This window comes from Pteropus alecto, unplaced genomic scaffold, assembly GCF_000325575.1.
Source record: "Pteropus alecto unplaced genomic scaffold, ASM32557v1 scaffold314, whole genome shotgun sequence".
NCBI classification, from domain to species: domain Eukaryota; kingdom Metazoa; phylum Chordata; class Mammalia; order Chiroptera; family Pteropodidae; genus Pteropus; species Pteropus alecto.
The window spans coordinates 686152-706625 of record NW_006435849.1 but is presented as its reverse complement, the minus strand read 5'-3'; the positions used below and the strand labels follow the sequence as shown (position 1 = coordinate 706625).

General features: G+C 54.5%; 2 protein-coding genes and 1 pseudogene across 13 annotated transcripts; 1 reads left to right on the top strand and 2 right to left on the bottom strand.

The window, feature by feature from the left end:
• Positions 1-4945: 4945 nt before the first annotated feature.
• Positions 4946-8648, top strand: CUNH19orf33 (chromosome unknown C19orf33 homolog). Of its 5 annotated transcripts, none has more exons than XM_015589220.2 (5): positions 4946-5655; positions 8023-8063; positions 8270-8305; positions 8342-8404; positions 8520-8648. In XM_015589220.2, the coding sequence occupies exons 1-5, from the start codon at positions 5514-5516 to the stop codon at positions 8604-8606; spliced, it is 369 nt and encodes a 122-aa protein (XP_015444706.1). In that variant the 5' UTR covers positions 4946-5513; the 3' UTR covers positions 8607-8648. The 5 variants fall into 5 exon arrangements, with proteins under 5 accessions (XP_015444706.1, XP_015444707.1, XP_024902419.1 ...); XM_015589221.2 differs by having other exon boundaries at positions 4947-5655; positions 7887-8063; XM_025046651.1 differs by having other exon boundaries at positions 4957-5655; positions 8270-8404.
• LOC112479620 lies at positions 7172-7290 on the bottom strand (annotated as a pseudogene).
• A 96-nt stretch (positions 8649-8744) lies between the features above and the next one.
• YIF1B (Yip1 interacting factor homolog B, membrane trafficking protein) lies at positions 8745-16457 on the bottom strand. Of its 8 annotated transcripts, XM_006911721.3 has the most exons (9): positions 16340-16457; positions 12349-12587; positions 12165-12269; positions 11900-11978; positions 11714-11771; positions 10549-10609; positions 10254-10348; positions 10083-10176; positions 8745-9140 (listed from the first exon to the last, which is right to left on the bottom strand). In XM_006911721.3, the coding sequence occupies exons 1-9, from the start codon at positions 16389-16391 to the stop codon at positions 8985-8987; spliced, it is 939 nt and encodes a 312-aa protein (XP_006911783.1). In that variant the 5' UTR covers positions 16392-16457; the 3' UTR covers positions 8745-8984. The 8 variants fall into 8 exon arrangements, with proteins under 8 accessions (XP_006911783.1, XP_006911787.1, XP_006911788.1 ...); XM_006911725.3 differs by lacking the exon at positions 10549-10609 and having other exon boundaries at positions 10254-10409; XM_006911726.3 differs by lacking the exon at positions 10549-10609 and having other exon boundaries at positions 10254-10409; positions 16349-16457.
• Between the last annotated feature and the right edge of the window lie 4017 nt (positions 16458-20474).

Sequence of the window (20474 nt, the reverse complement as noted above, 5' to 3'; positions counted from 1 at the left end):
ACGTACGGGAAGCAATCCCTGTTCTAGCTCAAGGGTTCCTGGGACAGTCTCCACCTGCCTTGGTGGCTTGGAAAGCCAGGCCCTGGCCCGTGAGTGGGTGGAGGTGCCAGGCCAGCCTGTGGGCCCTGTGCAACCTGACAGTTCCAGATGTTGCTTTGGCCTCCCTCCCCTTGGAATAAAAAGACAAGAAGCTCTTCCTAGAAGTCCCTCGAGCCAAAAAGGTCGCACTCTGTACACTGAGGGAAAGACTTGTATCCTTTGGGCCTATAAACCTATACCAGAAGCGAGACGCCAAATACCGCATCTGCTCCTTCCTGGCTTCTATTGCTCGTGGCTTCTGGCACTTTCCCTGCCAAGCCTTCCAGTCACTGCAGTTGACTCAGAGTTAGTGAGCAGTATTCCAGACACATGGGGACTCCAGAGTGGGAGAGCCTGTGATCCAGGGAAAGATCCAAGTCATCGAGAAGGGACACTGCCCACCACTCTCCAGGTGTGCAGCAGTGGGCAGGTCACTTAACTCCTTTGAACCTAGTTTCCTCCTATAAGACGGGTGGAGGTAAGGGTTCTGTGAGGTCACAGGTGTCAGGTCACCCATGGGACGTGCTCAGCAAGGGAGCCTCCTCCAGGGGGCTGGTTTCCACCTCTGCCCACGGACCTGCTTCCTTGTTTTCTTCCCAGTCGTTGGTGGCTCTCCCCTGTACCCACCCTGCCACCATGACCAGCTCTCAAGTCCACTCACCTCTGCCTTTGTCAGGACTCTCAAACTCACCGATGCCTCTGGCCTCGCAGGAGGCCTTTCTCCACCTATTCCAAGAAGAATTGTCTCCTTCACATCTTAGTCATGCGAAGGGAAAAAGTTGTCTGTTTGGGCTTTTAAAGAAACTTGGGAATCACTAATAATTCTGCTGCACTAGGAAGATCATCAGGTGATTTAACACCATCAGGACCAATTAAGCTTTTGAAGGTTTTCATACAGTGTACCCTTATGCGTCTCCAATGCAGAAGTTCTCTGACTCCTGCCAAAACTCGTCCCGTCTCACAGGGAGGCTCCAGGGCTCTACTCACTCTCACAGATTGACTACATCAGACCTATGGGCCTCTCTTATTCTGCCAGTGGTGTCACTATTGTGCTTTTTCAGGTTATGGTGCTGTCATTCCAGTCTGGTCAGCTGACTGCCATTGCCACTATGGCCCCTGAAACTCAACTGTGCCATGATTTCAACTTTCTGAGCTGTTTACAGGCTGACAATGATACCCTTTGTGTTGCAAAGCCTGCCCAGCAATGGACCAATAGCCAAGGTGTATTCAGTGGACATCTCATGGCCTTCAGCATCATTAAGAAGTGGAAATGGATTAAAAAACAACAAAAAAAACCCATCTCTCACTTTCTAGTCCACACACTTATTTATTTTTTTATATGATCTATTTTTTATTTTTATTTGTATTATGGTGACATTGGTTAACGAAATCCAGTAAGTTTCAGGTGTACAGTCCAACAGTAAGACATATATATATATACTGCATTGAGTGTTCACCGTAGTCCACACACTTTAAAAAGGCAGTTTGGTCACTGAATATGGCTGACCCCAGAAAGGGTTTATCTCTAGGCCATCTGGGTAAAGACCAGGTCAGAGGGGTCGGTTTTGCACCCTCATTCTTGCGTGTGGTGCACCTTCTCCTCAGCACCACGCCCCGGCCCACCTGACTGGTGCGCCCTCTACGGGGCGAGCCAACCAGAAGGGGCCTCGGACTGAAGGTGATTCTGGTTCAGCCCCCTGGATTCTTTCTTGGACTGGTGCTCAGTCGTGAAGATAATGACCACTTGGCCATTGAGCGCCCCGCTTGCCAAGTCTCCCTACAGTGGCCCACGTGGTCCCTGTGAATTTATGAAAATGCTTGTTCCTCTCACGTCTGATCCAAACAAAAGGTCCGGGTGTGAGTAGGTGCTGATAGAAATAGAAAAGCTGAAGCTTTACTTGCTGGAATGAGGTACACGCTGATTTTGTGTCCTCAGAGGCAGGAAACGACCGGGTACCAGGGGAGAGACCACCTTAAACCCAGGAGGTGGGAGTGCAGTCAGTGCTCTCTGCCCTCCAGAATCCAGTCCCCAACCTTTCTGGCACCAGGGACCGGTGTTTCTATGAGAATCTAATGCCTGATGATCCAAGATGGGGCTGAGGCGGTGGTGCTGGCGCTGGGGCGCGGCTGCAAATACAGATGAAGCTTCGCTCGCTTGCCCACTGCTCACTTCCTCCCGTGCGGCCCAGTTCCCCTGTTCTAAATCCAGCACCACATCCTGACCTCTGACAGTCATCACGTGTAAGTGAACCTTACACGTCTGCAGCTGGCAATGTGGCCGGTAGATGTGGCCGTCCTGACCTGCCCTGATGTGCCTGACACCTTTGGTAGCAGCTCTTGAATGTGAGCCCCACCCCTAGATGTTTGCGACACACCGACCTGCACAGCCTTGTCCCATTCTGGCTGATAAAATCACACTGGGCCTCCCGAGCAGCCTTGGGTCATGCCATGTATGGCAGTGGAGGCTGAACGACTCAGTGGCACTGCCCATGTGGTTTAACCAAACCAGTGCAGTGACGTTCCAAGTCAAGTTTGACAACAAATCCTGAACCGCAGTGCCCTGTGCCCCAGCGGTCTGTGTTTTTGCATGTGGGAAAGAATGAGTCATACGGTCCCGTCCTCGGAGCAGGAGGACTGCTTTCAGGCCTTGGGGGTATTGACAATGACACAAGGATCAGCAGGTCAGCCTTACCTCCCCGGGTGGGTCCTAACAGATGATAGATTAGCCTCAGACCTCACCCTGGCTGTCTGCAATAGGCCCTGCCCATTCACGGCTGGACAGGTCCAAGACTGGATGGCAGGCTGGCCTCGTAGCAACGCTGCTCTTCGGAGTCCTGTTCATCGCAACCTAAATGAAATGCTGTAGGAGACAAACCGAACAAACATGGCCCCTGCCTCTGTTAGATTAACCAGTGGCCGACAGAATGGCTTACTAGTGTGAAAATTCGTCAGAAAACAGGAGGGGTGGACTGTTGGCAGAGAGAGTACTCCACAGTGAGGTCTCATGGTGTCGCACGTCTTGCCGGATGTGCCAGGAGTGCATGGCACAGAAAGCTGTTCACGGGCTACTTCCCAGGATTGCGTTTGCAGCAAGCACCTTGAGGGATGAGGAAATAGCTCCCTTTGGACAAAGAGCGCGCTTGCCTACTGCCTGCTATGAGGTGGCAGGTCCCCAAGCATAGTAGTGACCTACTCTTGTAATGCAACCCACTGCATGCGCAGGGCCCATTTGGACCTTCCGCTTTGCCTCCATGGGGCAAGGGAAACCAACACGGATGCTGATGCTTATGCTCCTTGCTGTGAGTAATAAAGCCTTTTGTCTCTAACTTGGGAGTCTCAAGGCTTCTGCCAGGTCTATGGCCATGCCACCCTGAATGTGTCTGATCTCGGAAGCTAAGCAGGGTCGGCCCTGGTTAGTACTTGGATGGGATTCCACCTAGGAATAACAGGTGCTGTAAGCGTTAAAGAAAAAAAAAAAAAGGCTTTTGCCAGCATTTTGGAAACAGTAACAGGCTAAATTATTAGCTGGTATGCAGTAAAATCAAACCCTAGACACTACAGTCAGCTGGGTAGAGGCCGAGCTTGGGTTTCCCTAGTTGGGCCGTTGGCCCCTTGGCACCTCCCAAAACACAGTCCTTCAAGACTTCCTGATTGTTCGTACTCCATCCAGAATGTCCGAGGCCAGCGCAGCTCTTTCGTCTGTGGGAAAGGAAACCGAGTCCCTGCGTACCACGTGCTCAAGGTCATCCACCTCCTGGGATGTGGTTAAGTTCAAAGGAAACAGTCTCTAACAGAGATTATGGTGTTTATGAGACCAGGGCACTTCGTTCATGTAAACTTTGGGAAAGAGGCTAAGCCAGGCCTTGAAGCAGTTACTTTTCCATGAGCTATGTCAGTCCTCAGACGGAGGAGTGCAGGGCCCTTGTGAAGGACTGTCTCTCCCTACACCGTCTTGCCTTCCCTGGCCACTAAAACTGGCATCCAGAAATCTCTTCCTAAATTACAGTGATTAAATAAAAACGTCAGGGTTGAAGCGACCCTCTGAAGAATGTGTGCTGATAAAAAGTTAGAGCAAGAGTAAGCTGGTCTAGTTGTGAATGACATCAGTATTGCAGGGCAGCTGGGAACAGCTCCCTTCTTCCTACAAAGGAGAAGGCATTGCTTATATATACCCTTAGGACCAAGTCTTTTCGGGTAGAGATAATAGTCTGGCCTCCATTTGTAAACCTGGATTAGGCAGAGCAGGGCAGTAAGGGACACTCACTGCCACCAGTAGGGAGTAGTGAGAAGCAGGCTCCATTGTCCACTCCATTTGTAAACCTGGATTAGGCAGAGCAGGGCAGTGAGGGACTCTCACTGCCACCAATAAATAGGGAGTAGTGAGAAGCAGGCTCCATTGTCCACCTCTCCCTTCTTCCTTTCAGTAATAGAAGTCCTCAGGTTTTTGCTGAGTGTGTGACTGCCCAGCCAGGAACGATATTTCCCAGTCTCTCCTGCAGCTAAATGTGACCACGTATCTAAATCCTGGCCAAAGGGTGGGGTCCTTAAAAGGACGTGGTATGCCCTCTACTTGCCCCTTCCCTTCCTAAGGAACCAGTGGTGGGTTCCGTGGGACGACATGTCCAAGGACGACACCCTGGAACAACTACATGGAAGGAGCCCGGGTCCCACACCCACCCGTCTTCTTCAGACTCCCGCCAGCTCAAGCTTCCGTGGGAGAGAAAAGTGAATCTATCTTGTTCAACCTCTGTCTTTGGGGTCTCTGCAAAAGCTGCCACATCCTAACTATAATAGAGTGAATAGAGGGGAGTCTGGAGGACCAGGCCGCACTCTCCCCAGACCCATTCGCCCTGCCCACAATTTTAGCACAGTAGCAGAGAGCTACTTCGTCTTGGGTCTGGAAGGTCTCACACTGCTGCTCCACAACCTTCTGGCCCAATGTCCTTGGGCATAAAATTGTACCTTTTGAAGCTCAACTGCCTCGTGTATAGCACAGGATCCTGTAGCAACCCCAATGAAGAATCATGAGATTGTATTTGTGGATATTAATAAAACCTGACATTCATTGAGCATCTATTTAGCTTGTGCCAGGCAGGCTCTGTGCAAAACCACCTACCTTATGAGGTAAGTTTTCCACCTTTACAGAGGCCCAGAGTGTTGACTTATATCTGTTCACAGAGCAGGAAGGGGTAGAGCAAATACTCAGCCGTAAGCAGAGCGACCTCCGGGACCCAGACTCATAGCCACTATGCTTGTTCCAACCTGCCTCGCTCAGGGCCTGGCATTAGGAAACCACTCATGCATTAAACGATAGTGAGCACTAACTCTGAGTCACATTGTTCTGGGTGCTGAGCAAGGCGGGTGAGGTCCCCACGGTCGTGGAATTTGTGATCTGCCAGGAAAGAGTCACTTTCTCTCATGTCCTGCATCCGGTTATGGGCAAAACCACAGTCATCATTTCACCTCTTCTCAAAGAACAAAGATCTTTGATTTACAAGACGCCCCTCCCATTCCTCTCCGTTTTCTTTCCCTCCGTTCTCACTGCCACCCGGATCTTGCGGTTCGGCAGACACACAGGTACGTTCCTGCCTCAGGGCTTTTGCGCTCGCTATTCCCTCTGCTTAGAATGTTCTTCCTCCTCCACATGCTTGCATGGCTCGTCTTCTCATTTTCAGAACTTTACCCCCCCAAAAAGACTTCGATGAGGCTTTCCCTGATGACTACCTAAAATCCAAACCCTCCCAACATACCGGTTATTACCTAGTCCCCTTTCTTGCTGTATTTCTCTTCTTTGCTCCTATTACTTTTTTTAACGGCTTTTATTGAGGTATAAGTTACATGAAACACACTCCTTTCAAATTTACAGTTCAGTGATCTTTAAGACTAAACCAAGTGGCGCAACTGTCTCCGTAAATCAGTTTAGAATATTTTCTCCATCCCCCCAGGAAGATCCTGTCCGCTTACAGTTAATCCCGTTCCCACTCAGCTCCCAGCAACCACTCATTTACTTCCTAATTGCCTTCCCTGAACACTTCGTATGAATGCTACCGTACGATAGGTAATCTCTTGTGCCTGGCTTCTTTCACCTAGGATGTTTTTGAGGTTCGCCCACGATGTACCATGTGTCCGTTCATTTTTTAGTTGTTGCTGAATAATATTCCATCGTATAGATATATCACAGTTTGCCTATATAGTCACTAACCAGTTTTCCATTTTTTTCTTTCCTAACATACTATACATTTTCCCTTGTTTCCCCCACTAGAATATCAATCCCATGAGGCTGGAATCTTGGCTGGAACTTTTGCGCAACCTCTGTACGCCCAGCACTTGAACTATGCTGGGCATGTAGTAGGTTCTTAATAAAACACGTGCCGCAGGAGTGAGTGAGAATAAAGATAACTTCAGAGTGCTTAACGGGCTGTGCTAGCCATCAAGCAGGGGAGAGGGGGTGGACTGACGGGGCTCTGTGGAGCCAGCAGTCAGGGCAGGCTCCTCCTCTATGGACTTTGGAGCAGACACCTGCAAGTTCAGTGATCCCCTGGCCCCACCCACCTGCTCCTGCCTAGATGCCAGCACTGCCTGCCCACGGCTATATGTACGGGCTGCCCAGCTGCTGGTGTCAGGGTGGAGGTAGGCTGGAGAACTCTCAAGGACACTTGGTCTGACAGCAATGGGAGCAGATGGCTCAGGGCCCCAGCTCCTCCTCCAGCCTGACCTGGGCCCAGCCCAGGGTGGGGAAGAAAGACTGGGCTGCCCCTTCTGCTGAGGCCCTCCAGGGAGAGATGGAAGGGCCAGGCACCGCCGGGGTGCGAGCCCCAGTTATAGTCTGTTCATTGCTGGATTTGCTTCATATCATTTTATTTGGTCTGACAGTTTTCTCGTCTGTAAAACAGGGATAGTAATAACATCTGCCTTTTATTTTCAAAAATATTCAAAAAATATTATTTCCTAAGTACTTACTCTGTGCCAGGCACAGTTCTAGGAAACTAATCCATTTTATTTTTTAATTAATTATTTTTTTTTAGGCGAGGCAACCCTTGGTTGACCTCACAGATTGCAAGGACCTTGTCAGCTTATAATTCCTTATTTTTTATGCCTACAGCACCTGGTCTTCCTAGGTGGTCTCCCATTCAAGTACTAACCAGGCCTGACCCTGCTTAGCTTCCAAGATCAGATGGGATCGGGCATGCTTAGGGTGGCGTGGCCGTAGACCTATTTGATTTTTACATCCACCTCATATGGTAGCTGTCATTTACAGATGAGGAAACTAAGGCATAGGGAGGCAAAGCGACTTTCCCCACAGCACCCTGCTACTAAGTGCTATGGAGTGGCTTCAGAATCAGCAAGCTCGTGCCAAGTTCACGCTCTTCACCCCTTCAGACTGCTTCTTGTCAAGTCACAGAGGGGTTGTTAAACTGAGTAAATGTGGAGCCCTTGGAACCACGCCTGGCATGCAATAAGTACACAGGGAGTGACAGTGTTCTCATGGCACACAGGTCACAGGCAGCCACCTCCCTCTCATTTCTTCAAAAGCAGGCATCTGACCCTTTTTGGAGAAGCTGCTGACAGCTCTGGTCCCCTCCCTAGAAATCTGCAGCTGCCCACCCCAAACCCCAACCCCATCCACACAGTCCCCGCTCACTTGCCAAGGCTGGGAGGGGAGTGTCTTTTTTTTTATGCTGCTAACTGTCCACCCTCCCCATACCTTAGAGAGGAAGTTGGGTGAAGCTGGGGAGGGGCTGTGAGTCAGGGCTAAGGACTCTGACCGAAGGTCAGGTGGGACTCTTCAGCGTTCCTTGGGCCAGCAGGTCCCGCCTCCTCCCTCAGCCCTCTGGACACACCTTCTCTGGCCACTATAAAGTTTGACCCCGGGGCAGGTGCAATCTTGCGTGTGGGGAACTTGAGGTGCATTTCCTGCACCAATCCACCCGACTTGCTCTGCAGCCATGGAGTCCACCTCCAAGAAGGCCAAGAAGACAGGCCAGGTGAGTGACCCCAAGCCCAGCCAGCCCTGCCCCCAAAGTTCAGGGTCCGTCAGAGGCAGGGGCAGCTAGCCTGGGGGTAAATCACCTCGAGATTAAGCACATCCCGAGGTGGGTGGAATGGGGGAGCCTTTAATCCTAGAGCCCTCTCAGGCCTCCAGCTTAGGCTTCCAACTTGGGGGCCCTCAACCTGTCATGCTTTCAATCAGCACGGCCACGGGCACGGGCACGGGCACGGCCACAGCCACGGCCACGGGCACGGGCACGGGCACGGCCACGGAGGTTCTTCAGACTCTGACAGCAGCAGCAGCAGCAGCTCCAGCAGCTCGGACACGGAGGTGAAGGTAAGAGGCTTCCCCCTCCCAAGCAGGTGCCCAGCACCCCAGGCCAGGGCAGAGGCCCAGCCGGAACCTGGGCAACTGGTTCACCAAGGAACCCTCTCCTCTCCCATCCCGACAGCCTCATGCTTCAGGATCGGAGACCCACCCAAGCAAGGTCAAGAAGTCCAAGGTGAAAAAGGAGAAGAAGAAGAAGGCTTCCCACTGACAGGCCTGGGCTGGGCTCATTAAACCTTCTCTAGACCTTTGAGTCGCAGGCACTGTAAACCGTCCCGCCCACCGCCAGCTTCCGAGCTGGGCTGCCGCCTGCCGGGCAGCCTCGTGCCACCAAGGAGAGGTCACCCACACTGGGCCCACCACGGTTTATTGTTTCCAGAAGAGGGGCCGCCTGCGGGGGTGGGGTGGCCTGTGCAGCTGGGGATCTCAGCACCTGGGGGGGTCAGGAGGGGGAGAGTCTCGGGCTGGGTGGACAGCGCCTGGAGGCCACAGCGGGTGGGCGGGAGGTCCTAGACCGGCAGGTGGACGGGAGATGAGCAGCTTAGCGGTGGCAGCCAGGAACAGCAGCTGGAGGCGCGGCCCACTGCCCTCACCGCACCAGGTGGAAGGTGAGCCAGTACATGAGCAGAGGCTGCGCCGCCGCCACGGCCATCGTCAGGTACATGCGCAGCTGGTTCCGTGCCCCTCGCACTGGGACTCCCTCTGCCGCTGCCTCCGCCAGGATCTTTAGCCGCAGCGTCCGGATCTGGAGCGGGAAGGGTCACCCTTGAGCTCTCAGCCAGGCAGGCGCCTGAACACTCCCAGCTCCTGCCCCTCTGCAGCCTCCACTTCCTCCCTCCACGGGAGCAGCTGGGCTCAAGTCTCTGCTCCTGGGGCGTCTTGGCTTCCCCCAAATCTAACAGATGGTGATGCTCTTCCCTAGGCCCTGAGAGAAAACGAGAAGGTGCGAACCCAGGCCAACCCTCTGAGTGAGGGGCGGGAAATGCACTGTGACTACCCTGCCTGAGGGGGTGGCCAGGCTCAGCCCTGGCTGCTGTCATCAGCTTATGTTGGCCAGAGGACAATTTTAAACACAAGCCAGATGCCTTTTTAAAAAACCTTGTAAATAATGACATCCAAGTCAAAGTTTATCTGAGAGTCAGCTGTGGCCCACCAACCACCAGCTTGTGCCCTCCACTCCTCACACATGCTCACATCAGGTCCACCCAGTCGCCTGAGGTGCCGTGGTCATCATCCCCATTTTACAAAAGGGGAAACTGAGATTGAAAAAGAAGTGATCTGCCCAGGATCCAGCACAGCTTGTGGTCAAACCCTGGCCTGGTGGACCCCGGGGCTCATAACCAGCACCTCCACACCAGCTGGAAGGGCCCTCAAACAAGCTACTTCAGGGGTGCTGAACCTTTTCTTCATCCTAACAGAAATTCTGGGAGGAAAGCCCACCGTGTTAAGGAGATGGGGTGAGGATGTGTGCCTACCCTAGCGGTCTGGTTGGCTCCACTCTTCCCTTCCTTCAGGCCCTAGACTGGATACCCCCTCCTCCAGGAAGCCCTCCTGACCCCCAGGCTCCTCAGTTCAGCAATGTGGCTCTGATCTAAACTTCCCACCTGACATCTTCTGCTTGGATGCCTCCAGGGGACCCCAACTATGCCCAGGAGGCCTGCTCATGCTCCCCTGAGCCCCAGCTCACCATGAACACAAAGATGGACACGCAGCACCAGCCCAACACCAGGTAGTAGCCAGTCTTCCCAAAGAGCAGGCCCATGAGGACCCCGCCAATCATCCTGGGGGGAGAGGGGAAGGCTGGTCTGAGGAAGCGCCCAGGGCTGGGGCTGGTAGGGGGGAAGGTGGAGGTACTCACCCGACATACTTGTAGCCCAAGAAGGCCACCAGGTCGATAGTGGTGAGGTCGGTGTTGACAGTGACCAGGTAGAGGCTGAGCAGGATGGCTAGTACCTCCAGCGTCAGCCAGGCCAACGCCGAGCTGGCCTGTAACCCTAGGAGGTCTGGGGAGAACCTGCCGGCACCCAAGCTCTGTCATTCGGTTGGCCGGCTCAGACCCTCCCTGAGTTTCCACCTGAGGACAGCCTGTGTCGGGTGGGGCTGGAGACCCAGCAGTAACCAAGATAGACCTGGGCCCTGTCAATGGCTAGTACCTCCAGCGTCAGCCAGGCCAACGCCGAGCTGGCCTGTAACCCTAGGAGGTCTGGGGAGAACCTGCCGGCACCCAAGCTCTGTCATTCGGTTGGCCGGCTCAGACCCTCCCTGAGTTTCCACCTGAGGACAGCCTGTGTCGGGTGGGGCTGGAGACCCAGCAGTAACCAAGATAGACCTGGGCCTAGACCTGGGCCTAGACCTGGGCCCTGTCCTCATGGAAGTCCCATTCCAGGAAAGGCAGACCTGTCCTCAGTGACAGCCTAGAGAGGTCAAGGCTGGCATGCGGGAAGTGCAGGGCAGGGGAGGTGCCTGACCCAGCCAGGAAGGGATGTCAGATAGGGCTTCCCAGAGGAGGGGACACCTGCACTGAGGCCTGAAGGAGTAAGGAGTTGGCTGGGAATGAAGGACCTTGGTCTCTGCCATATGTCCAGTGCCTCAACAGTTAATTTACTCAAACGACAACTGTTTTCAGTGCCGCGAAGGAAATGAACAGGGGCTTATGAGTAAGAGGTGGGGGCTTGACCCAGCTTGCGAGGTGGGAAGGCTTCCCCAAGGAAGTGACATCCGAGTAGATATCTTGGGTGAGCAGCTGCTCGGCAGGTAACAATGTAAGGGAGGAACAGACTCCTGAGCAAAGAGAACTGGATACGCGAAGGCCCTGGGGTGGCAGCGCCTGGCCCTCTGGAGGATGGAAGGAGAACCGGAGTGGCATAGCAAAGCGAGAAGGGCAAGAGCCGGGCTGAGGAGCTGGGCTTGGTCTGGGAGCAGGGGAGCTACAGACAGCTTCTGAGCAGCGTGAGACATAGTCCTTCCTGGCTACTGCCTCTCAGACAAGACCTTCCTGGCTACTGCTGGAGCTGGGGTGCAGGAGGCGTGTGGGCAGCTGGTTAGGACAGGGCGAGGATGAGGCTGGACCTGGTGGTGGAGGTCAAGGGGAAAGGTGGATTTAGAAAGGAACCCAGCATGGGGTGTGGCGATGGGTCAAATGTGGGTAGGAAAGAGGGAAGAGGCTAGGGTGAGCGTGACTCTGAGGGCTCTGTCTTGGGCCACATGGGAGCATGGTGGAGCTTTTAAGAGAGAGTGGGGACAAGAGAGTCTCCTGCCTGCCCCTCAACACCCCAAGCCCCACAGCTCACGCCACTCTGCCCGCTCCACGCCTCTTACCTATCCTGGGTCCCCAGCGCCAGGCCAGCCACCAAGACGTAGGTGATAAAAGCCATAGCTGTGGGAGGCAGACACACCGACACTGGTCAGAGGGGAGACCACCCTCGCCTCCGAGACCTAAACCTCTGCCGTAGGCATGCCCACCCCGAGGGAGGAGGGTGCAGGTGGAGGCAGGTGGGGTTAAACCTGGAATGTAGAGGTCAGGAGCGTTGACGTCAAAGCGGGGGGCCACTGGCGTGTCCTGCTGGTACTGCACCTCCCAGTCCTGTGGGGATAGTGGGGGGAGCAGGCAGGACCCCCAGAGCTGAAATCCTCCCACCCTAGAGACCCTCGCTTGGGGTGAGTCAGCCCCCCTGCCCCTCAAGCCTGCCCCAGCCTGACTCACCCCCCACCGTGCCCGGAGGCTGTGTCCAGCCTCAGACCACAGTCACCCCAGCGGGGCAGTGCTGACCTGGTGCAGGTAGGGGAAGAAGAGCAGGCCCAGCTTTTTGCCCACGTACAGGGTGTCCACGGCAAAGTAATACTTGAGCTTGGTGATGGGGATGAAGCGGTCGATCTGGGAGGCAGAGCTCTACCTGAAGCCCTGGCCCGATGGCCCTGGCCTCCCCGCACGCCCACCAGCCCAGCCCACTCACGTTCTTATCCACCAGCTCCTTGCCCTGCGCGGCCAGGCTGCTCCCGTAGGCCATGGCCATGTTGGACACAGGATCATCCAGGAAGGCTGCCTGGGATGAGGTGGAGGGTGCATGATAGCCCAGGCTGCTGGGTCCTCGCTGGGCCCCATAGACCCGGCTCTGGGCCGAACTTGTGTCATCAAAAAGTTGGTGAGGGTCAGCCATGCCTGGCTGGGACACAGGGATCCTCCGCTTCGAGGCTGCAGGGAGAGAGGGGTGGGCGCCTCACTCATTCTGCACGTGCGTTCCCTCCGGCTCTGCCACAGTGGGGCACTGGTTGTGATGTCAGATGGGCTGACCAGTCAAGTGTAGTCGGGCTCTGCCTGTCATCCATCCATCCAAATAACGATGATGATGATGTTGATAGCTGCTATGTACCGGGGCCCACTGTGCACAGAATCCTGTACTAAGCCTTTTACAAACAAGGTCTTTGTCCGTATCCCCTCTCATGCGCCCCCTCACTCATTCGGCTCCAGCCACGGGGGCCTCAACACCCACTGAACATACCAGGCACATTCCCAGCTCATGGCAGCTGCACTGGTTTTTCCTCTACCCCAATGCTCCTCCCCCAGATGTCCTCACGTCTCCCTGCCTTCCTTGGAGTCAGCTCAGCGGGCCTTCCCCCCTCATCCTGTCTACAACTGCACCTCCTTTGGTGGCACTCGCCACCCCCCTTCCCTACTTCATTTATAGCCACAGAACTCAGCACCAGCTGAGATACTAGCTGTTTTCTTTCTTTTGTTTACTGTCTGTTTACCCAGACAGTAACAAAAATGTCAGCCCCGCAAGGTGGAGATCTTTGTCTTATCCCGTAACCAGCACTTGACAGAAACCTGATGAACGAATCAATGGCCATCTCTATTTAAGGAGGTGGAAACCGAGGCCCGGACTTGGGCCTAAATGACTTGGGCAAAGGGCCAAACTGAGTGAGCAAAGAGCAGGAACCCAGCCCAGATCCCCCGATAAATATTACAACCCCAGCTGGGTACTAACCACCAGACCATGTTCTAAACACTACGGATTAACTCGATCTTCACAAAAACCCATTTGTGTCGATGCTATTAGCATCCTCGTTTTACAGATGGGGAAAGCAAACCCCAAAGAGGTTCAGGTCCTTGCCCAAAGTCATACAGATAGTATGAGGCAGAGCCAGGGTTCAAGTTTTAAGGTCCCTCTAGCTTCATGTGGGGAACAGCCTGGGGAGTGGGGATGGAGAGAGGAGAGGCGGGAAGAAGCTGCTGGTGATCCAGGTAGGAGACCAGGATGGAGGGTGCAGGTGGTGGGGATGGGATGCTCCCAGATAGATTTTGGAGGCAGGAGGGCCAGGACAACCGGAGGTGTGCTTAGTTGGGGTGGGGTCAGGAAGAGGGAGGAGATGGGGATATGAGAGACCTGAACTCAGCAGTCAGGCTCCAGCTCCTCACCAATAAGTGATGCCACTGCAGCCAATGCTTACTGAGCCCCTCCTATGTGTCAGGCGCCATTGTGGGCACAGGGAACAGGGCGGTAGGATTACGCTGGGATGGAACCGTCTGTGTCGTGACTTTCTCTATGCCTCAGTTCTCTCCTCTGGAGAATGGGGTTAACAGTCCAAGACAAAGTGACGCTCATAAACTGCTCAGCCCCTTGCCTGGCACATAAAAAGCAGTCAATCCCTGGCACCCATTATCAATTACTAGCCCCTCTGCTTTTCTTTTCAATTATTGGTAGCCTGAAAGCTGACTCATGTGTCCTCAAGTAGGCAGCACTGGCCCAGGCCCACTTGTCCCCAAGCCCCACTTCTCTTTTTCCTCTCCCACCTGTGGCCTGAAAGGCTGCTTCCTGAAAGCTTTGGTGCAAGCCCTTCCTCCCTCGCTGTCACCCCCTCAGCCCTCGGCATTTGGTGGTCTGGCCCATGGGCTTCCTAAAGGATCTCCGCACTACTAGGCTGAGGCCATTATTTCACTGTCATCCGACTCAAGTCCTTGCAGCACTGGATGTAGTACCCAAATGCCAACCTCCAACTCTTGGCTTCTGAGACACTGTACTTGCCTCTTTCTCCTTCCTGTCTGAGTCCCACAAACACTTAGGCTCTGCTGTAGGCATGGTGGATACAACAATGATCAAAAAGACAAAACTCCCGCCTTCACGGAGCTAGTTTCCTGACTGGTCCCTTTCAATCGGTGACTTATTTCCAGCTCCCTGAAATATGTGACCCAGTTTTCCACCTTGTCCTGTCTTCTGCTTCTCACCCACACCGACGGCTTTCACAGCCACCGTGTGTCTTGGGCTCTGGGCTCTGTCTCTAGCTACCACTTCTCTCTAGCTCCAGACCCAGGTTGACCACTTCCTGGCAATGCCCTCCAGCCGTGCCTGCGCCCTTACTTACCTCTGTCTCCGAGCCCCTCACTGCCCTGCTGTCTGGCATCCAGCCAACCAATCGCTCCTTCTCTCCCACTGTCTTAGTGTTATCCTCCCCTCTCACCTGACTCAAAAGACCTCCTCCTCGGTCCCCCTTTTCATCCTTAGCTGCACCAACCTTCTCTCCATTGAGCAGCCAGACTGATCTTTTTAAATGCCAAAGACAACATCTCCTGTCATCTGCTTAAGATCAGGGCCATTGTACTGAGAATAAAATCCAAATGCCCACAAGGCCCTGCCAACCACCCTCATTTGCTACCTCTCCTGGGGCTCACTGCACCCCGGCACAGTGGTTTCTTCTTAGGCCTTGACCCTGCCAAGCTTCTAGCCCCAATAGGCTTTGAATGACTAGGCCAGCACCTTGAAACTCCTTCCCACGGTTAACACCTGCCAATGTAGCACTCAGGCCTTCGCTCACGTGTTTTCTTCTCAGAGAGACCTTCCTCACTCCTCAATATAAAGCACTAGCCCCACCTTGTTCTTTCTCATTATGTACAGTGGTTCTTTTTTCCCTCTGAGTACTTATCACAATTGCTAGATATATATTCATTTGTCTACTTGTTTACTTGGCACAGGCCTCCAGTGCTTTTCCCTCTCACCACAAATCCCTTCTCTGGGTTAACTCCTCTTCCCAGAAGCTTCACTGACACGCTGAGGCTGGGTCACGTGCCTAATGTGGGCTACCACAACACCTCCATCCCGGCTATAACCATTCTGTGCTTTTCTCATCATAGCTCCATCACTCTAGCCTGTCGCTGTATTCTGCTCTGTACTGGTAGCTCCATGAGGGCAGGAACCAGGGCTGTCTAGGCACTGCTGTATCCCCAGCATCGGCCACCTCCCCCCTCAACAGAGAGGCCTCCGCAACCCCTAGTCACATCCTGGATAATTCTCTTTACAGCTCTAATCACTCCCAAATTTTCTTGTTGACTTGTTTGCTTCTGAGTCTAGAGTCTGTCTTCCCACTAAACTCTGAGCTGTAAATTAACAATGGCTAGATTATGCTGGTTACCACCAGGTACCCACATTCCAGCATAGGACTAAAAACAAGGGAGCTGAGGCAAGATATGTTGAATGAATAAATGAGATGCATGCACACTCACTAGGATGAAGAGGGATTCAACAATACGAATTCACAAAGAGAAGAAAAAGAGGTTAACAGTACAATAAATAGAAGTTCAAATTTTAAATGAGGGTAACCACGGCCCTCTGAGCTCACGAAGGGCTACGAACACTGTCCTAAGGAACGTGGGCGACAGCCCAAGACCACGGAAGAGTAGGGGGCAGGCTGATCGCTAACTGCAAATGAATGAAAGTCGCGCTTTTCTGCCCATTATACAATATCCTGCTCGAAGTTGTTTACTTCCAAAATAATTTCCTCAAGATAAGAAGAATCGACCCCAACGCACCCCTACCCGGACCTGGCATCTCTGCGCGTTGCACACTTCGAAGCTCCAGATCCCTGACTTCGTGACCTCCGACCTGCAGTGACCTCTCCAACCGCCACGGTGGCCGCCCCCCGCCCGCCCTATCTCCTTGGCAGGCCACGTACGCCACTTACGCTGCCGGGGCGTCCCCGCCGCCGCCAGGCTTGCTGGGTGCATCCTCGGCCACCGCCGCTGCCACCGCCCCGGGCACGGTTCGAAATGTGCCCGCCCGGCTCCCGTAGCCACGCCCTACCGGCGACGCGACAGCCAATGGGCGTTACGATCACTCGGAGGCCACGCCCTCTCGCGAGGCTTCCGGTAGATTGGCGGAGGGTGAGAGGCGGAGACTGGAGGTCCGTGACGTAAGGCGAGAGTCAAGACTGGAGGTGGAGCCGGGCACAATCCTAGTAGGCGGAGTTGTGCACGTTGGGAAATGGAGTTTTCTATGGACAGACGCTCAGTTTGGGTCACGGAGAGCACGCGACAGCTCGGGAAGGGTGTGGAGCGGGAGAGGAGCGATCCAATTGTGTTCCTTAGGGGCTAAAGAGACTCTGGACCCTATACAATTTTGGAAGACTTTAGGTAGTAAACATTTAGAGTGAGAAAAAGATACCCAGCAAGTTAGGTGGTAAGAACCAAGGTGTCTTACCTCGAAGTTATCTTTAGAAATTTTCCCAGAAATTCATAAAAATGCTTTGCGTTGTGACCTGGCTTCCTCGGTCAGCCAAAAACTTGGCAACCCCCAGCAACTCAGCACACACAGGCACAACTGCAGGTGAGGAGCCCTGAGAATTAAGCTCCCTTAGTCTCTCCTTTCTTTGTCCCCCAGTCTCCCCCTTTATCTCACGCGGTCTTCCCCCTCTCTCCCCATCCGTCTCCCCTTCTCTGTCCCTCGGTTTCCTCCACTTATCTTAGGCAAAGATAATGGTAGAAATGTCTGCCGGGCAGTGATAGCACTCCGGAAGGATGTCAGCAAGTGACCCTGTCACTGTGGCTTTCCCTTTCCTCCTCTGAGATATGGTCTTTTCTGGGGACCTTGAGGACTGTTTTGGTTTCTCAGGAGTTCTGGTTCAGTCCCTAGATTTGTGTGTGGGGCGTGTGTGTGTGTGTATGAGGGGGTGCCCCCATTCCTCTTATGCACCTCTGGTTTAGCATCCGTCCCCTGGGTGCCACCACCTTTTTATCATTCTCAGCTTCTCTTCTCCTAAATTCTTCTGTGAATATCTTTTATTAGTAAAGCAAGTAAGTATTTGGGCTTCCTGCTGGCCTCATGTTCACATGAGTCACTTTTTACCAGTTGTGTGACTACTCCATTTTTAAGCCTGAAATTTCTCATCTGTTTAATGGGAACAATAGAGGACGGGTTGAGAATTCAATGCAAGCCCCTGTGTCCACAGGGACTGACATATTGAAGCCTTTGCTCACTGGCCATTACTGTTACTGTTTTATTGTCTCTTCCTGTGAGTTGTTGGCTCTAAGTTGGGCTCTTCCCCAAGAGCTGCCACAGTTTTATAAATAGAGCCCAAGCCCCACTCCTCTGCCAGTCAGATGTGGTTGGGATTCTGGGCTGCCCTCCAGATGGCCATCAGGGAGTGTGCTGGTTTCCTTTTGGAGGAGGATGTGGAGAAATGTCCAGGGGAACAGGGAAGGAAAAATTCCTCCTCCAGTGAAGGCGTATATCTGTGGTTCTGCCATGGAAAGAGACCCTGTCTCACTCCTGTTCATCCTTTATGTCTCGGCTTAGGTATCTCCTGTTGGAAGCTCTCTTGACCTCCCTAAGCCGTAGCAATTGCCTCTTCTGGGCTCCTCTGGGCTCCACAGTCCTCTAGGCATCCCCCATCCCAGCCCTGGTCACTCTGGTTGTGCTTCTGTCATCATGACCCCTACCCTTTGGTCTGTCACTCTTTCGAAGTGCTGGGAGCTCCCCGAAGGCAGGTCCCAGAACTGTCCAGGTCACTGTTGTGTTCCTAGCATCACCTAGCAAAGGGCGGGGCACGAAGTGGGCCCTGAGCAGATTTAGTGAATTGCTAAAGATCCCTACTCTGTCCGCGAAGGCACAGGGGACACTTGCCGCCGTGGTATCTCTCGTGAATTAGGCATCCCCTCCGGATGGATGCAAGCCCTCTCCAGAGCTCACGACTTGGCGAATGGAGCGAGGACTGGATGTCAGCCTGTCCCCTTGTCCCCTCGGGCACGCGCACAATCTTTGCAGGCGTGAGCTATGGCCCCGGGGATCTGGAGCGCTACTCCTTGGTCCACGAGCATAAAAGAGAGTTCAGATTCTCTGACCTAAGGAGTCGCGACGCCTGGGAGGCAGAGAAGGAAGGGATGGAAGGAAAGGGCGAATGCCCGTACCCTTTCCATCCCGCTGGTCTCCTGGGTCCCGGAGCGCTGGGCTCCACCCTCTCGGTTCTAGCACCCGGCGGTGGGGCGCACCTCAGTTTCCCGTAGGCGGGCGCTCCTCCACCTTCGCCCCTCCCCTTTTTCTTCTGGTTCCTCTTTGGGGCGCTGGTGGCCGCTCCTCGAGCACTCCCGGAACTGAAGCAGGGAGCCGGGCCGTCGGGAGGCGGGAGCCACGTCAGCGGGGCTGCGGGACTTCGCGTGGAGCCGGCAGGGAGCTGGCGGGAGGGCGACATGCGGCGCGGTGCGCTCCTGGCGGGCGCCCTGGCTGCCTACGCCGCGTACCTGGGTCTGGGTGCTCTGCTGGTGGCGCGGCTGGAGGGGCCGCACGAAGCTCGTCTCCGCGCTGAGCTGGAGATGCTACGCGAGCAGCTACTGCGGCGGAGCCCCTGTGTGGCCGCCCCCGCCCTGGACGCCTTCGTGGAGCGGGTGCTGGCGGCCGGTCGGCTGGGGCGCGCCGTGCTCGCCAACGCTTCGGGGTCCGCCAACGCCTCGGACCCCGCCTGGGACTTTGCCTCGGCTCTCTTCTTTGCCAGCACGCTGGTCACCACCGTGGGTATGTGAGCGCCGCCCTGACCCCCTAGCCAGCGAGGACCCCCCCACTTCACCCCCCATTCTGGGACACCCAAGACACCTCACGAGACACCTCTATCTCAGCAGATAAATCCCAATCCTCTCTGGGCCTAGGATCCCCTCAAAACTCCTCAGCGAGGACCCGGGACCCATACTCGTGGGATCTGCTCCCCTTGGGAAGTTCCGATCCAAGCCTCTCCTCCCAGCAGGACATCTCCTAGTTCCCACTAGGTGGAGGGCGGCTCTCAGAGTACCTTCCAGGCAGCATCTGGGACCCCATTCCTCTGCCTTAACCTCTTTGGACATCCTGGTCCGTCCAGTCCCCTCTAGGCCTAGGACTATCCTCAGAGACCTCCAGCGAAGACCATGGACCCTCGCCCAGAGACCCTCATTCCCTCTGGACCCAGACCTCAGTCACCAAGGACCTCTGCCCTTCTCTCTGGGTTCAGACTGTCATCCACTCCAACAATGTCTCCTGACTCTCCAGATATGTCTTTCTCAGTCACCCCATGGGAAGCCCTACCCCAATCTCCTCCTGACCCTGAATCTCCAGACCTTCTCAGGGTGCCATCACTAAAGACCTTATTGCCAGTAGACATTCCTCAGCCAGGCCCCGGGCCCTGGGGCTGAGATGTCTGTACCTAGACCACACCCTCTGTACCTAGACCCCACCCCTGCAAGGGCCCATGACCTCTTCCAGATGGAGGACCACTCCATCCTCATACTCCCCGGCAGGAAGCCCTGACTCCAGACACAGGATCCCTGTCCACATACCCTACTCCATCTTGACGTCTCCCCTGTTTGGGAAGCCCTTGATGCAAGGTTCTCCTAATAGAGGTACCCCGGTTCCCTCTGAACCTGGAACTTCCAATTCAGCAGCTCCTACCTGTGGATGTGTGAGAGGCACCCACTGTGGAGGGAGCTGGAGCACCCTCTGGAAAGGACCACTGACTTTCCAGCCAGAAGCTCTCCAGCCAGGACTCCCTCCCCTCCAGTCCCCACACTGGCCCCAGCAAAAATGCTTACCACTTTCCAAACCAGGGACTCCTCATGGGGGCCTCTCTGAACCTGAGAACTCCTAGCTGAGATGCTCCTCACTCTCTGAATCCTGACACCGCTCAGCAAGAGTCCCAGAGCCACATGGACCTCTATCAGGGACCCCAGCACCCTCTACACGCATCGTGTGGAAAGTACGACCCCCTTCGCCCTCCCCTGCCCCCAACACACAATGCCAACCTAGGGACTCTGCTCTCTGCACCTGCTACTCCTGCCCTGAGACACCTTGCC

What these genes read in the sequence shown, in the direction of transcription:
- CUNH19orf33 (XM_025046651.1), top strand. Translation starts at nt 5,514, where the DNA reads ATGGGCAAAACCACAGTCATCATTTCACCTCTTCTCAAAGAACAAAGA. An exon ending in GCGGTTCGGCAGACACACAG is followed by an intron (nt 5,656 to 8,022) that starts GTACGTTCCTGC and finishes CTTGCTCTGCAG; the next exon opens with CCATGGAGTCCACCTCCAAG. An exon ending in AGGCCAAGAAGACAGGCCAG is followed by an intron (nt 8,064 to 8,269) that starts GTGAGTGACCCC and finishes GCTTTCAATCAG; the next exon opens with CACGGCCACGGGCACGGGCA.
- YIF1B (XM_006911721.3), bottom strand. Translation starts at nt 16,391, where the DNA reads ATGCACCCAGCAAGCCTGGCGGCGGCGGGGACGCCCCGGCAGCGTAAG. An exon ending in AGGAGCTGGTGGATAAGAAC is followed by an intron (nt 12,270 to 12,348) that starts GTGAGTGGGCTG and finishes TCTGCCTCCCAG; the next exon opens with ATCGACCGCTTCATCCCCAT. An exon ending in TTGGGCTACAAGTATGTCGG is followed by an intron (nt 10,177 to 10,253) that starts GTGAGTACCTCC and finishes CTCTCCCCCCAG; the next exon opens with GATGATTGGCGGGGTCCTCA.